Source organism: Panthera pardus, unplaced genomic scaffold (assembly GCF_024362965.1).
Source record: "Panthera pardus isolate Hobbes unplaced genomic scaffold, ASM2436296v1 HiC_scaffold_13, whole genome shotgun sequence".
Classification (NCBI taxonomy): Eukaryota; Metazoa; Chordata; class Mammalia; order Carnivora; family Felidae; genus Panthera; species Panthera pardus.
In genome coordinates this window covers 119,335,912-119,351,122 of record NW_026526688.1, presented here as the reverse complement: position 1 = coordinate 119,351,122, position 15,211 = coordinate 119,335,912, and the positions used below count along the sequence as shown (strand labels likewise).

The window sequence follows — 15,211 nt, the reverse complement described above, 5'->3', positions numbered from 1 at the left end:
GGCTGGCCCCACATCCGGCCCACACAGCTGCCAGGAGGCCCCGGCTACTGCTGCTCCAAAGCCAAAGCCAGAAGCCACACTGGTGTCTGCTCCCTCGTATTGCCTTCTTCCAATCAGAAGTCGCATCTCAATCTCACTGCCGAGTCCAGGTTGGAGCTTGTACCCTGCTTCAGGGAGCCATGGAAAACAATTTCCCAGCATCCTATTGGGGATAGCGCACCCAAGCGTCTGGCCTATATTAAGCGGGCAGCAAATGTTAGCTATGGTTACTATTATTACATCCCTTTAGGAAGGGCAGGTCTCATTGAAATCCCAATGAGGTAGGACAAAGGAACAAGTCCCACTTTTCTCTCACACCCACTTGTCCCAGGCTCATGAAGGCCTGGCTTAGGAAAGAGAAAGAGATTTCAAAATCCTAAGTCTAGAGATTGCAAATTTATCTGCTACATATTTTTTGGTTTTGTTCATTTTTTTTTTCTGGAAAGAAACTACATCAATGTATATAATTCCCTTCATAGCTGTTCCACATCAGTTATTATAGATAATTTGCATTTCGTTATGTGAATATTTCGCTATTAAGAAAGATATGTTTTCAGTTCAAAGACTGAGTTTTTATATGATTAAGTAAATGCGTGACGCCTGGGTGGCTCAGTCAAGCGGCTCAGTCATTTCTCCGAAATGAAACCACTCTTCATTTCGGCTCAGGTCGTGATCTCATGGTCATGAGATCAAGCCCCACATTGGGCTCCACACTGAGTGTGGAGCCTGCTAAGATTTCCAGCCACCACCCCCCCCCCCCCCGGCCCCTACCATACTCATGCAATTTCTCGCTCTCTCTCTTAAAAAAAAAAAAAAAAGTCTTAAGTAAACGCAATAAAAACCCTCTCACTAAAGCATTCTCAATTAAGTAAAGGTGTAAAACAAGCTTAAACTTCACTAAAATTAGAGAATAAAACTTTCTTGAAGAATACATTTAATCACGGTGTGTGGGGGAGAGGGTAGGAAAGGTTTTAAATCAACTATACAGATTCCAAGGTCTCCAGCTGCACAATTTTTATAACAACACATCCTGGTCATCCCATTTTTTTCTTGGCAATTATAGATTTGGTGATTGAGCTACTTTGAAGCAGTAAATCAAAGAGAGTAGAGGGAATTTCTTTTTTCTATTTTCGAGAGGGGGGAGGGGCAAACGGAGAGAGAATCTTAGGTAGGTCGATGTTGGGCTTGATCCCATGAACCATGAGATTATGACCTGAGCCAAAATCAAGAGTCTGATGTTCAACCAAATGAGCTACCCAGGTGCCCCTGAGGAATGTTTTTATTTATTTTTTTTTTTTTGTTAATTTTTTTTTTTCAACGTTTATTTATTTTTGGGACAGAGAGAGACAGAGCATGAACGGGGGAGGGACAGAGAGAGAGGGAGACACAGAATCGGAAACAGGCTCCAGGCTCTGAGCCATCAGCCCAGAGCCTGACGCGGGGCTCGAACTCACGGACCGTGAGATCGTGACCTGGCTGAAGTCGGACGCTTAACCGACTGCACCACCCAGGCGCCCCTGAGGAATGTTTTTAAAAATTGATTGGCTCGGGGCGCCTGGGTGGCTCAGTCGGTTAAGCGTCCAACTTCAGCTCAGGTCATGATCTCAGGGCTCGTGGGTTCGAGCCCTGCGTCGGGCTCCGTGCTGACAGCTTGAAGCCTGCTTTGGATTCTGTCTCGTGCTCTCTCTGCCCCTCCCCTGCTCACGCTCTGTCTCTGTGTCTCAAAACTAAACATTAAAAAACATGCAGAGACTCTACTTAAACACTCAAAATCAGCATGCTTCTCCTGGGGCTTCCTGGCTGCAGCATGTTACTCCTCCCCTCTACACAGGTTTGCTCCAGTGTCAATGCAGCACTTCATACTTCAGGAATGAGGCAGCAGAGCCCCGGGGACAGAGCCTGGAATGCAGTCAGTGCAGGAGCCATCAGCGGTGATGACTCCCACTGCCGCTTCCTGCTCTCTGCTCCAGCCCCCCTCCGGAGGGGCCAAGGGATAGCAGGATGGCAGGAACCCTAAACTTTGACAAACACTGAGTTCGAAAAAAAGTCATTTGGTCTTTGCTTCTAGTGGAAAGAGGCTGACCTTTCCCAGGTCCCAGGTAAACTCAGCACCCAGGAGAAGTTTTGCAAAATGCAGGATGCAGCATGCTTGCCCCCAAAGCAGGGCAGGTCTGCAAGGCCACCGTGACCCCAGGCCACTGGTACTTACGGTGATGTGTGCCTTCTGGAGCCCCACGGTCTCATTCAGCGAAGACAGGAAGTGATGGTTGGTTGGGCTCACAAGTTGGTTGTCCGTTGAAAGGTAAAAGGAAACCACACAGCTTTGCCGGGTACAGTTCCCACAACGCCCCAACAATGCAGGCACCTGCTCCTTGTATAGGAGAACGGCCTTCCCTGCTTCCATGACAAAACGCTCGGTCTCAGAGGAGCACAAGGGCTCCAGGGAACTCCACATGTGGACTCTCACCTAGGGAGACACAAGACAGAGCAAAACCAAACATTCTTGGTTACTTGGTTACTATTGTGTTTTTTGTTTTTGTTTTGGTTTTGTTTTTTTTTTAGAGAACACCAGTAATAATAGATGCAAGTCAGAACAGCAGAACTGGTTAAGAGCCTATGAACCCTGGGTTGAACAGGGTTCGACCAGTCCTACTATGTAGTACCATGTAACTGAGCAAGTGACTCGACTTCTCGAAGGCTCTGTTTCTCCACATGTAAAATGAGAATAATAACAGCACTGGCTTCACAGGCGGTTGTAAGAATTAAACAAAGTAATCCATGGAACACACACGACCTGGTGTATTATTGTTATTCTATAACCGTCACCTATTCACAGTGTCCTCCAAATTGCAGCCTCCCAGGACTGCTTTGAGGTTCTTTTTTTTTTTTTTAATTTTTTTGTTTTTAGAAATTTTTTTAACGTTTATTTATTTTTGAGAGACAGAGACAGAGTACGAGTAGGGGAGGGGCAGAGAGAGAGGGAGACACAGAATCAGAAGCAGGCTCCAGGCTCTGAGCCATCAGCACAGAGCCTGACACGGGGCTCGAACTCACGAACTGCGAGATCATGACCCGAGCTGAAGTCAGATGCTTAACCAACTGAGCCACCCAGGTGCCCCAGGGTTTCTTTGAGGTTCTACCCTCTCTTTTTGCCTAGCATTGTTTTCTCTTTTCTTTTTCCTGCAAGAACTATAACCAAATCACTCAAGAAATAATCAAAAACTCTCCATCTTAAAGAGAAAAAAAACCAAGCAACTTACAGTGAGTGTCGCTTTACAGTCAGAGTGAAGGTCTGACACACCATAGATGAAAAACGCATCTTGATCCTCAAATCCCACTGGCAACAGTGGAGCGAAGAAATGTCGAGCAAAGTAATGAAGCATTTTCCACTTTCCTCCATATTCTAAAAATAGTAAAGTTAAGACATGGCCAGGGTGAGACAGTCAGGGTTATCCTGCCCGTGGTCCAGCTGTGCCTGACTTGTCAGGATTCCAGGGACTGGGCACAGGAGGGAGAGTCCACAGGGGCAGGAACGCACATTTGTTGAGGGCTCAGAACATTCTGGACATTACCTCATGGCATTCTTACATCTTTAACATCTTTAACATCTACCTTACAAATGAGGAAACGGAGGCTCAAGCCATTAAATCAAACATGCCACAGGCAGTACTTTGAGCCCAGACCTGACTCCTAGGTAGCACTTTCTCATACATAATTCTGCTTCCAGGAGCTCAGTGTACCAAAGGTCCTTTTTACTACATACACATGAAGAAGGAAATCAGTAGGGCGGTAATAAAAATGTTACATATATTAGTAATCGTAAGAAAATGTTACAATTGTATCAAATATTATAAATATTCATTTATAAGAGTTATGGAGAACGCAGTCAATAATATTGTAATAACTTTATATGGTGACAGATCGTAACTACACTTAATCATGGTGGGCACTTTGTAATGTACACAAATGTCGAATCACTACACAGCACACCTGAAAAAAGCATAGAACACTGAAAAAAATTTAAAAAGTAACAGAAAGAGTTATTTAAAACTCACAGTCTCCTTTTCCCATACACACAAAATCCTCTGAGTGAAATAAAACCACCTTTATCACAAATACCTCTGGCAAATGTAGACTGGAGAACACACAGATGACAATTCATGGCAGTTGCTCAGATACAATTAGAAGCTTTTGAGAATCTATTATTTCTGTGCCCTGTTGGCATGTGTGGTATGCTTAATCCACAAACTAAAATATATGTTCAACATGCCTCTATTTCAGAAAGAAGATCTTTCCCCACAAAGCACTGCACTTCTGAACAACTTCAAGAGAGATGGCAGGAAGGGAAGCGGGGAGGAGGGGTGAGGGGGTGGGGTGTGGGGGGGGAGATGTCATGTCCAGAATTCACAGTGCACGCTGCTGACATGTAGGAATGTGGTTTGAAGTTCAAATAGAAAGAATTTCTTCCAATTTTGCAAATTTCAACTCTCAGCCCTTCAGTCACAACTCATAATAGTTCCCCTTAAAAACAACAAACAGGGAGGGGTGGACAGGCCTTTCCTATTAGATCTATAAAATGAACTAGAACTTACACAATTGACCTTGAATAATATGGGGGTTAATATGCACCAAACCCTGTGCAGTCAGAAATCTGTGTGTAATTTTGACTCCCCCAAAATTTAACTACTAATAGCTTACTATTGACCAGAAGCCTTACCAATAACATAAACTCAATTAACCATATTTTGTGTGTTGTATATATTATATTCTGTGTTCTTACTATAAAGCAAGCTAGGGAAAAGAAAATATTAAGAAAGTCATAAGGAAGACAAAATACATTTATAGTACTGTACTGTATTTACCAAAAAAATCCTAATATTACTGGACCCACACAGTTCAACCCCATGTTGTTCAAGGGTCAACTGTATTTGGAAAGCTTTCTCATAAATGGAAGATGGCTCAGACCTGAGGTGACTTGCACACTCTCACATGTGGTATTCATTACAGGGAAGACCTCACGTGCACAGTTCTAACTTCGTGGTCACACGCAGAATACAGGAGAACAGCAATGGAAACAAAAGGTCTCACTAGGACACACACTAGTTGCTAATCAGTGACAAAGTATGGATACCAATATAATATCCTACATAATCAGCTAAAAATGCTATGTGATTTCTGGCTTTTCCATTAGCTCTGTAACTGTCCAAGTTGATGAGCCAAGCAAAATAAAATGTCCAGGTGGATTTCTGTATTTGCAAAATTGTAACTAAAAATGAGGCTTATTTTTTAAAAGGAAATATATAAGAATCTTTCGGTTCCAAGCAGCTATGATACCTTTGAGGTATCAGTATTTCAGGTGATAAGAGGTGACACATACTTTTCCCTACCCCACCTGCACACCAGATTTATTGAGCCATTGAAGCAGAATTAAACAGAGGCTATGAGGCTGCCCAGAGCAAGAATACACACAGCATAACCTGTCACACCTTCTCTCAGGCTCTTGCTTTCGGTAACGGGTAGAAGAAGATGGTGAGCCTCTCCATGGAGGCACCATCCTGCAAGAGTTTAGAAAACAAATTCTTGCTCTGCCATCATACACCTGTACTTGGGTTTAGTCACCCTTTCTAAAGAACTCATTCAGGGGCGCCTGGGTGGCTCAGTCGGTTAAGCAGCTGACTTCGGCTCAGGTCATGATCTCGAGGTCCGTGAGTTCGAGCCCCGCGTCGGGCTCTGTGCTGACAGCCTGGAGCCTCTTTCAGATTCTGTGTCTCCCTCTCTCTGACCCTCCCCTGTTCATGCTCTGTCTCTCCCTGTCTCAAAAATAAATAAAACGTTAAAAAAAATTTTTTTTTTTTAAATAAAGAACTCATTCAAAGAATCTGCATGCAGTCATTTAAGGGAAGAGTTACAAAGACTGGACTCTTCCAGTTCTTGAACTAAACTCTGCTCCAGGAGTCCACAAGCTCAGCCACATACAGAAGGCAGGGTCAGGGTCTAAGTGTCTCTGAACAATATCTCTTTGTCCAGCTTTAAGCGTCCCAGAAAGGCTACTCCCCCCGCGTCTACCCCTGATTCTCATTCAATACTCTTTTATCTGGTTGGTGTTGATAAAGACTTTGGTCAGAGAAACTGGATCAAAACTCCAATTTCCTGCAAGAGGTGATTCAGCACTAATGAAAGCATGCAGGCAATGGACTCCTTTGGATTTACTTCCACAGCTAATTTAAGAGCCTCCCCCAGCAAAGTGGCTTTTTTACTTTATGGCCTTGCCTCATTTTTGACCCAAAACATTTGTTTATATTTCTGACTGAACTTTGCTTCAAACCACCTCTAGTGAACGCCAAAGAATCATTATTACTCCATACTTTTAAAAATGTATCAAAACAGAATAATTCAACTGCAGGCACCATGCCAGTCTTATGTGTTGCCAACTAAACGGGTTCAACTGATAACTCTTCCTACTTGGATTTCTGACTCTACTACCTTTCTCCTAGAGATAAATAAGGCAAAAATAAGACCTTAGAAGTCTTAAGTGGTGGTGGGGGGGGGGTGCTTAAAGGGGAATCTAGGAAAGGGATATTCTAACACTTACTTGGGCCAGCCTTCCACATGGTTGAATTCATCTAAATAATTTAGAAGAAAAGATGCTTAAGTAAATACTTCTTTTGCTTGGAAAGTCCTCGTAATTAAATTCAAATTTTTAAGCAATAATGATGAGACACATGGCTGAGATCTTCATGCATGAATCTATCCCCTGGATTAGCTCGCTTTTGTGACTTTGCACAGCCCAGAACTCAAACCGGGCTGCCTCTGAGGCTCCCCCCAAAAGACTAGGAAGGGGGGCGGGTTGGTTCATAGGCTACTGGGGAACCTCCCCTCCCCTGCGAAGGGGTTCTACTTGGGTTAATTTGACCCCTCAGGCCCTGTGCTTTCTCAGTGCCTCTTCACACAGGTATTGCTTTCTCTCACATGCACAAAGATGCTGAAACACTTACCTAGGGAAGCCCAGGAGGGAGCCTGCCAGATATCATTCAGCTGCCAATAAAGTGCGCCCATGGTGTGTCCTTTTCCATCCACTATCTCGCTGCGACTGCGGCGGTAGAATTCAGTCTCTATTTTGACACACTGAGCCTGCATCACCTGATTCAGGGGAGAGCATTGAAGCACGGGTGTTATTGTTCGATGTGAGTGTTTAGGTCTGAGAAAACAGCAGGCTTGAGGGTGTTTTTTAAAGTTGTGTGTAAGCGTTTTATTTTATTTTTTGAGAGACAGAGAGAGACAGAGCACGAGCAGGGGAGGAGCAGAGAGAGGGAGACACAGAATCCGAAGCAGGCTCCAGGCTCCCAGCTGTCAGCACAGAGCCTGACGTGGGGCTCAAACCCACGAACCACGAGATCATGAGCTGAGATGAAGTCAGACGTTTAACCAACTGAGACACCTAGGCACCCCTTCCCTCTCTCTCTTTCTGCCTCTCCCCGCTCCTCTGCCACTGCCCCTCTCTGCCCCTCCCCTGCTCGTTCTCTCTCTCTCTCTCTCTCTCTCTCTCAAAAATAAATAAACATTTGAGAAAAAGGAGAAGACAAAAAGAGAGAGGACAGAACCTAGCAGCCAAAGAGGATGCATGTAGTGAGGGGAAAATGCACAGGCCCAGAATGAAAGGCCAGGGTGGCCAGAGAGCAAAAAGCCCAGAGCATGGGGCGCCTGGGTGGCTCGGTCGGTTAAGCGTCCGACTTCAGCTCAGGTCATGATCTCACGGTCCATGAGTTCGAGCCCCGCGTCGGGCTCTGTGCTGACAGCTCAGAGCCTGGAGCCTGTTTCAGATTCTGTGTCTCCCTCTCTCTGACCCTCCCCTGTTCATGCTCTGTCTCTCTCTGTCTCAAAAATAAATAAATGTTAAAAAAAAAAAAAAAAATCAAAAAGCCTGGAGCAATGGAAGAGAGGCCAGTGAGATTCCAGGATCAGACCTGGGAATGTTTTGGTGTGTGCCCTAGAGGCAACTGGAAGTCACGGAAAGCCTGTATGCTGACAGGTGAAGTGACCAGATTTGCATGCCCACAAGAAGATACTACTGACTGAAAGAAGAACGGACTGCAGGGACTAGGAGTGGGAGACCATTCAATGTGGGACTGGACTCTTTCCTAGGATCCACATTTATAAAGTAGGAAAGAAGTAAAATAGGAAAGAGGTTAAATAGGAAACAGGAAAGATAAATAAGAAAGAAGTAAAAACAGAATTCTGAAGTGGGAACAAAATATCAGTGTATAACCAGAGTAGGAAATTATCTCTTTCCGGCAAAAAAGAAAACTTCTAGGACAAAGCCATAACCTATAAAATAGTCATGCTTGTGCTTAAATGGATCTAATTCAGAGGACACCTAGATATTTTACTCATAGCCTTGGTAGAGGTGATTTGGATTTTCTTTTTCTCCATGGTGAATTTAAGCTTCTTTTCAGGGGGAAAAAAAATCTCAGGGGCATCCAATTATTTACATTGCTCCAAATTCTTTTCCAATCTTTGTTAACACATGTGGTAACATATACATTTGTAACTTAGTGTAACTTAGTTTTCACATGTGTACATTTCCATGCCCCGCACTGGCTAGCATCGCTGTGCTTTAAATGGCTATACAGGGGCGCCTGGGTGGCGCAGTCGGTTAAGCCTCCGACTTCAGCCAGGTCACGATCTCGCGGTCCGTGAGTTCGAGCCCCGCGTCGGGCTCTGGGCTGATGGCTCGGAGCCTGGAGCCTGTTTCCGATTCTGTGTCTCCCTCTCTCTCTGCCCCTCCCCCGTTCATGCTCTGTCTCTCTCTGTCCCAAAAATAAATAAAAAAACATTGAAAAAAAAATTTAAAAAAAAAAAATAAAAAAAAAAAATAAATGGCTATACAGTTTTACCACTGTGTGATTAATCATTCCTCAATTATTAGGCATTTGAATGGTTTCCAGTTTTGTTTCTTTAAATGCAGGAGCTAAGAACATTTTACGTTCTTGTGTTCTTTATGCAACAAATGTTGGACTCCTTACTGCATATTGGTATATTAGATTCCAGTCAAGAGGTTGCTATAAATTGGTGGCCCCCAAGATGACCTTTGCCCCACACAGATTTTAATTGGCCCAGAGGCAGGGGTTCTTGTTTTGTTTTGTTTTGTTTTGTTTTGAAGCAGGTGTTTTTTGTTTCTTATTTGGATGTTATTTAATGTCTTAAGTCAGGGTTTATATGTTCCATTTTGCCACAATTCCCAATAGCCATACTCCCATGCATTTAAAATACCTGCCTGATGGGGTGCCTGGGTGGCTCAGTTGGTTAAGCGGCCGACTTCGGCCCAGGTCACGATCTCGCGGTCCGTGAGTTCGAGCCCCGCGTCGGGCTCTGTGCTGACAGCTCAGAGCCTGGAGCCTGTTTCAGATTCTGTGTCTCCCTCTCTCTCTGCCCCTCCCCTGTTCATGCTCTGTCTCTCTCTGTCTCAAAAATAAATAAACGTTAAAAAAAAATTAAAAAAAAAAAATACCTGCCTGGTCCCCCCAAACATCTGAATTTCCAGTCTCTATTTCAATTTTCAGAACTATACTTGCAAGATATATTTATTTTGGTCTATCTATTCTAACAATTTCCTCACTGTAGTTTATCTTTTCTGGTTTAACAGGTAAATATTTACAGTCTTTGAGAATTTTTAAACTTAAAAACTTTGTTTACAAGCATGCAGGATTGCCTACCCCTTAGGGCTAGCAACGAAAGGCAAATGGCACTAGGCAAGCCCTAACTAGTGGCCTGTCACATCTGAACTTGGCGTGAAGGAGGATAATCGAGACTCTAGTGCTCCAGCTCTGGCACAGTGCAGTGGACACCACAGACAGACTGTTTCACGCCAGTATCGTGGATCTGGGTTTACCCAAATCGGTGGATGCCAATCAGGGCTAATGAATGACACCTTTGTTCATAAAGATGCAGAAGGCCATTGCCCACTATGCTTCTTAACGGGACGTTGTACCATCGCACTTCCCTAGAAAATCCCTGGAATTGCCTCTTCCCTTTTCAAAACTGGACCTGTATGTATATACTCCTGCATCCTTCCCTAAAGAGGACAGCCTTTGCACATAAGAAGGATAAATGCTTAGTCATTTCCTAGGCTACTCAGTCCCTCTGTTAGCAGACAAATCTTATTTTAGTTTCAAAAAAGTCTATTTTCAGCAGCTTGCTTGATTACACTTATGAAATCAGTCTCCTTGGAGAAACAGATGGTAGGGTAAAAAGAAATTGGACCAGGACACCAAGACCTAGGTTCCAATTCCAGCTTTGCCACTGTGATGGAGATTGCCAACTGTTTACAAAAACCCATTACCCCTGTCCTCCAGGGTGACAGAGCTGTAGGAGGGCTACATGCTCCAGAAGCACACCCCTTGCCCTTGGAACTAGGGGTAGCCATGTGACTAAGCCCTCCTGACAGAATGTGACTTATATTCTTTATATACTTAAAAGTATCCTGAGGATAAGAATCTTCCAATCTAGCCATGTTATAAACTGATACAATTTATACCATACAATTCACCTGTGTGTTTTCCAATTCATTGGCTTATAATGTAGGCACAAGTCGTGCACTCCCGCCACTACCTAATTCCAGAATGTTATCACCCCAAAAGGAAACACAGTACTGTACTGGTTAACAGCCACTCCTCATTCTCCCTTCTCCTCCTTATGTGAAAACTACTCATCTCCTTTTTGTCTCTATGGATTTACCTATTCTGGACATTTCATATCAGTAGGATGATACAATATACGGCCTTTGTGACTGGCTTTCTTCACTTAGCATAATGTTTTCAAGGTTCATCCATGTTGTAGCATGTATCATTATTCAATTCCTTTTTATTGCTGAGTAATATTTCATTGTATAGGTATGCCACATTTTATTTATCCATTCACGAGTTGATAAACATTTGGATTGTTTTAACTTGTTGGCTCTGAAAAATGCTAGGAACATTTGTGCACAAGTTTTTTGCGTGAACACGTGTTTCAATATTCTCAGATATACACCTAAAAGTAGAACTTCTGAGTCCTATGGTAACTCAATGTTTAACTTTTTGAGAAACTGACAAGCTTTTCCACAGCAGTTGCATCACTTTACATTCCCACCAGCAACCATACGAGGGTTCCAATTTCTCTACATCCTTACTGTGATGGTTAACTTTACGTGTGAACTTGACTGGGCTACGGGATGCCCAAATGGCTGGTAAAATGATTTCTGAGTGTACCTGTCAGGATGTTTCTAGGGATTCAGAAGAGTAAATAAAGAAGATCCATCCTCACCAATGTGGGTGGGCATCATCCAATCAGTTGAGGGCCTGAATTAAACAAAAAGCAGAGGAAGACCATTTCTCTTTCTTTTTTGACTTGGGATATCCATCTTCTGCTCTCAGACAATGGGGCTCCTGGTTCTTGGGCCTTTGGACTCCAGAACTTACACCAGTGGCCCCTGAGTTCTCAGACCTTTAGAGTCAAATTGCATTACACCACTGGCTTTTCTGGTTTTCCATCTTGTGGATGGATTGTAGGACTTCTCAGCTTCCATAACTGTGTGAGCCAATTCCTACAATAAATCTCATATATATTTGTGTGTATATCTTATTGGTTCTGTTTCCCTGGAGAACCCTGAACAATACACTTACCAATAATTCTTTATTATTAATATTATAGATATTCCAGTGGGTATGAGTGGTTATCTGTGGTTTTGATTTGCACTTCCCTAGTGACTAACGATGTTAAGAATATTTTCATGGTACTTATTGGCCATTTTCTTTGGAGAAATGTTTATTTGAATATTTTGCTTGTTTTTTAATCTAGGTGTCTTTTTCATTAGTGAATTTAAGAGTTCTTATACATATTATGGATCCTTATTACATATATGACTCACAAAATTTTTCTCCCATCCTGTGGATTATCTTTTTGCTATTGTGATATTGACCTCTGACACACAAAAGTCTCTAATTTTGATGAAGTACAACTTACCTATTTTTTCATTGGTTGCTTGTGTTTTAGGTGTCATATCTAAGAAACTGTTGCCAAATCAAAATTCACAACGATTTACACCTATGTTTTCTAAGAATTTTATAAATTCAGCTCTTTTTTTTTTAGTATTGATTTATTTTTGAGACAGAGAGAGTCAGAGTGCAAGCAGGGAGGGTCAGAGAGAGAGGGAAACACAGAATATGAAGCAGGCTCCAGGCTCCAAGCCATCAGCACAGAGCCCGATGCGGGGCTCGAACTCACAAACTGCGAGATCATGACCTGAGCCGAAGATGGACGCTTAAGCGACTGAACCACCCAGGCACCCCTATAATTGTAACTCTTATATTTAGATTTCATCCATTTTAAGTTAATTCTTGTATATGATATGAGGTTGGGCTCCACATTCATTCTTCTACATGTGGATATCTTTTTTCCAGCACCATTTGTTCAAAACACTATTCTGTCTCCATTTTATTGTCTTGGCACCCTTATAGAAAATCATTTGATCATGGACTTATTTGATTATTTCTGGACTCTGAATTCTATTCAATCAACCTACATGTCTGGCCTTAGGTCAATACCACACTATCTTGATTACTGTAGCTTTGTAGTTATGTTTTCAAAGCAGGGAATGTGAATCTTCCAAATTTGTTCTTTTTCCAGATTTTTTTTTCCATTTTGGATACTTTGCATTTCCATATGTATTTTAGGATCATTTTCCCCATTTCTCTGAAAATGGCATTAGGAATTTTGATAGGGATTATGTTGAATCTGTATATCAATTTGGGGAGTCCTGCCATCTTAACAATATTAAGTTTTCCAATCCATGAACACAGATGTCTTTCTATTTCTTTAATTTCTTTCAATAATGTTTCCTAATTTTCATAGTGCAAATCCTGTATCTATTTGGTTACATATATTCCAAAATATTTTATTCTTTGTGATACTATTGTAAATGTTATTGTTTAATTTCATTTTCAAATTGTTCATGCTTAGAATATAACTGATATTTGTATATTGATCTCCTACCCTACAATGTTGTTGAATTAACTTATTTGCTCTCGTAGGTTTTTAGGTGGATTTTTTTATGTTTTTCCATACATAAGATCATGTTATCTGCAGACAGAGATAGTGTTATTTCTTCCTTTCCAATTTGGATGTCTTTTATTTGATTTTCTTGCTTAATTATTTTGGCTAGAATCTTCAGTACAATATTGAATAGAAGTGGCAAGACTATCTTGCTTCTTATCTTAGGAAGAAAACTTTGTCTTTCTGTCTTTCACTATTCAATGATATTAGCGATGGGTTCTCCATAAGTTGTCACACCAGGTTGAGGAAGCCCTCCTCTTGTCCTAGTTTGTTGAAAAAAAAATTTTATCACAAAAATGTATTGGACTTTGTCTAATGCTTTTTCTTCATCTACCAAGATTATCATGTAGTTATTTGTCCTTTATTCTATTAATATGGTATATTACATTGATTGACTTTCACATGTTGAACCAATCTTGCATTCTGGGATAAATCCCACTTGATTATGGTATATAGAGTATAGTGTATAGTGTATATACTGCTGGATTTGGATTGTTAGTATTTTATTGAAGATTTCTTTCCATCTATACTCATAAAAGATAATAGTCTCTGTTTGCTTTTCTTATATCTTTGTCTGGTTTTAGTATCAGAACAAAACTGGTTTTGCAGAATGAGTTAGGAAGTGTTTTCCCCTCTTCCATTTTTTGGGAAGAATTTGTGAAAGACTGGTATTAATTCTTCTTTAAATATTTTTTTTTAGAATTCACAAGTGAAGCTATCTTTGTAGGGGGAAGTTTTTTTATTATGAATTCAATCTTTTTAGTTGTCATAGGTCTACTCAGATTTTCTATTTCTTCTTGAGTCAGTTTACATAATTTGTGTCTTTCTATGAAAAGAACTTGCTGTTTCATCTAGGTTAAATGACTTACTGTCATACAATTATTTACAGTATTCTCTTATCAATCTTTTTATTTCTTTAAGGTCAACAGTAGTGTTGTCCCTTTCATTTCTAATTTAGTAATTGGAATCTTCTCTTTTTTTTCTTGGCCAGTATAGCTATAGTTTTTTCAATTTTGTTGAGCATTTCAAAGAACTAACTTTTGGTTTTATTGACTTTCTCTATTATTCCAATAAGGCCTTTTTTAATGTGCCAAATTTCTGATGTCTGCTTTATTTAACTGCTACAAATTGATGTTATAATTCAACCAAACACCTCAGTAGTAAAGAACTTTCCTTATCTTAATTGTGAAGGGATATAATATCATAGTTTAAAAGGCAGAAACTTGCTGCATTCATTGCCTGAGAACTTGGGCAAAATACTTAACCCTTCTGAGCCTGTTTACTCAACTATAAAATGAAAACAGTAACACAGATATGTTGTTAGGATTACATGAGAAGATATACAAAGCATCTCATGGCCCAGGGCCAGTCATGTCATAGATACCCAAAGAATTCTGACAGTCTACTAGCCTGCTAAATTACATGTTGCATATATATTAGTATGTAATGTACTCTATTAATAATATCACATTCATTCCCCTTCTTTACCCATCCCATTCATCTTAGAAGGTCAGCATGGCTTGGATCTTCTATCACATCTCAGTGCTGCTTACCAAACAAATAACTGTTCCAGGGTGGCAAGTATCATCAACACCTGGGCCTACAACATAGAATGCCTTTTTTCTCATTCTTGTGATCAAGTTACATGCAACACAGGAATATAAAATGGACCCTAAAGAATATGAATCTCTTGAGGTGCCTGGGTGGCTCAGCTGGTTAAGCGTCCAACTCTTGCTTTCAGCTTATGTCATGATCTCACAGCCCGTATCAGGCCCTGTACTGGCAGTGCAGAATCTGCTTGGGATTCTCTCTCTCCCTCTCACTGCCCCTCCCCCACTCATGCTGGCGCTGTCTCTCTCAAAATAAATAAACCTAAAAATATATATATGAATCTCTTAAGGATATCCCCAAGCATCTAGCCTTCATTGCATGCTCAACAAATATGTGAAGAACAAATGAAGGCACTAGAGGGAGCTATAAGCTAAGGGGTTAGTAAAGACTATCTCCAGCCCAGCTTGCTCTCTGAGTCTTAGGCTAGTTAAGAGGCCATGCTGGCAGAGTAAGTTGCCTTAACAGTTCAGAA

The 15,211-nt window shown here is 41.4% G+C and overlaps 1 protein-coding gene across 3 annotated transcripts in view; it reads right to left on the bottom strand.

The window, feature by feature from the left end:
- Window positions 1-15,211, bottom strand: part of MANBA (mannosidase beta) — a 113,377-nt gene that overhangs the window by 2,377 nt on the left and 95,789 nt on the right. For all 3 annotated transcript variants that reach the window (XM_019416035.2, XM_019416027.2, XM_019416053.2), the window contains 3 exons: window positions 7,035-7,179; window positions 3,300-3,442; window positions 2,249-2,506 (listed from right to left, as the gene is read on the bottom strand). In XM_019416035.2, coding sequence (XP_019271580.2) covers window positions 2,249-2,506; window positions 3,300-3,442; window positions 7,035-7,179 — 546 coding nt within the window. The remainder of the gene's footprint in view (window positions 1-2,248; window positions 2,507-3,299; window positions 3,443-7,034; window positions 7,180-15,211) is intronic.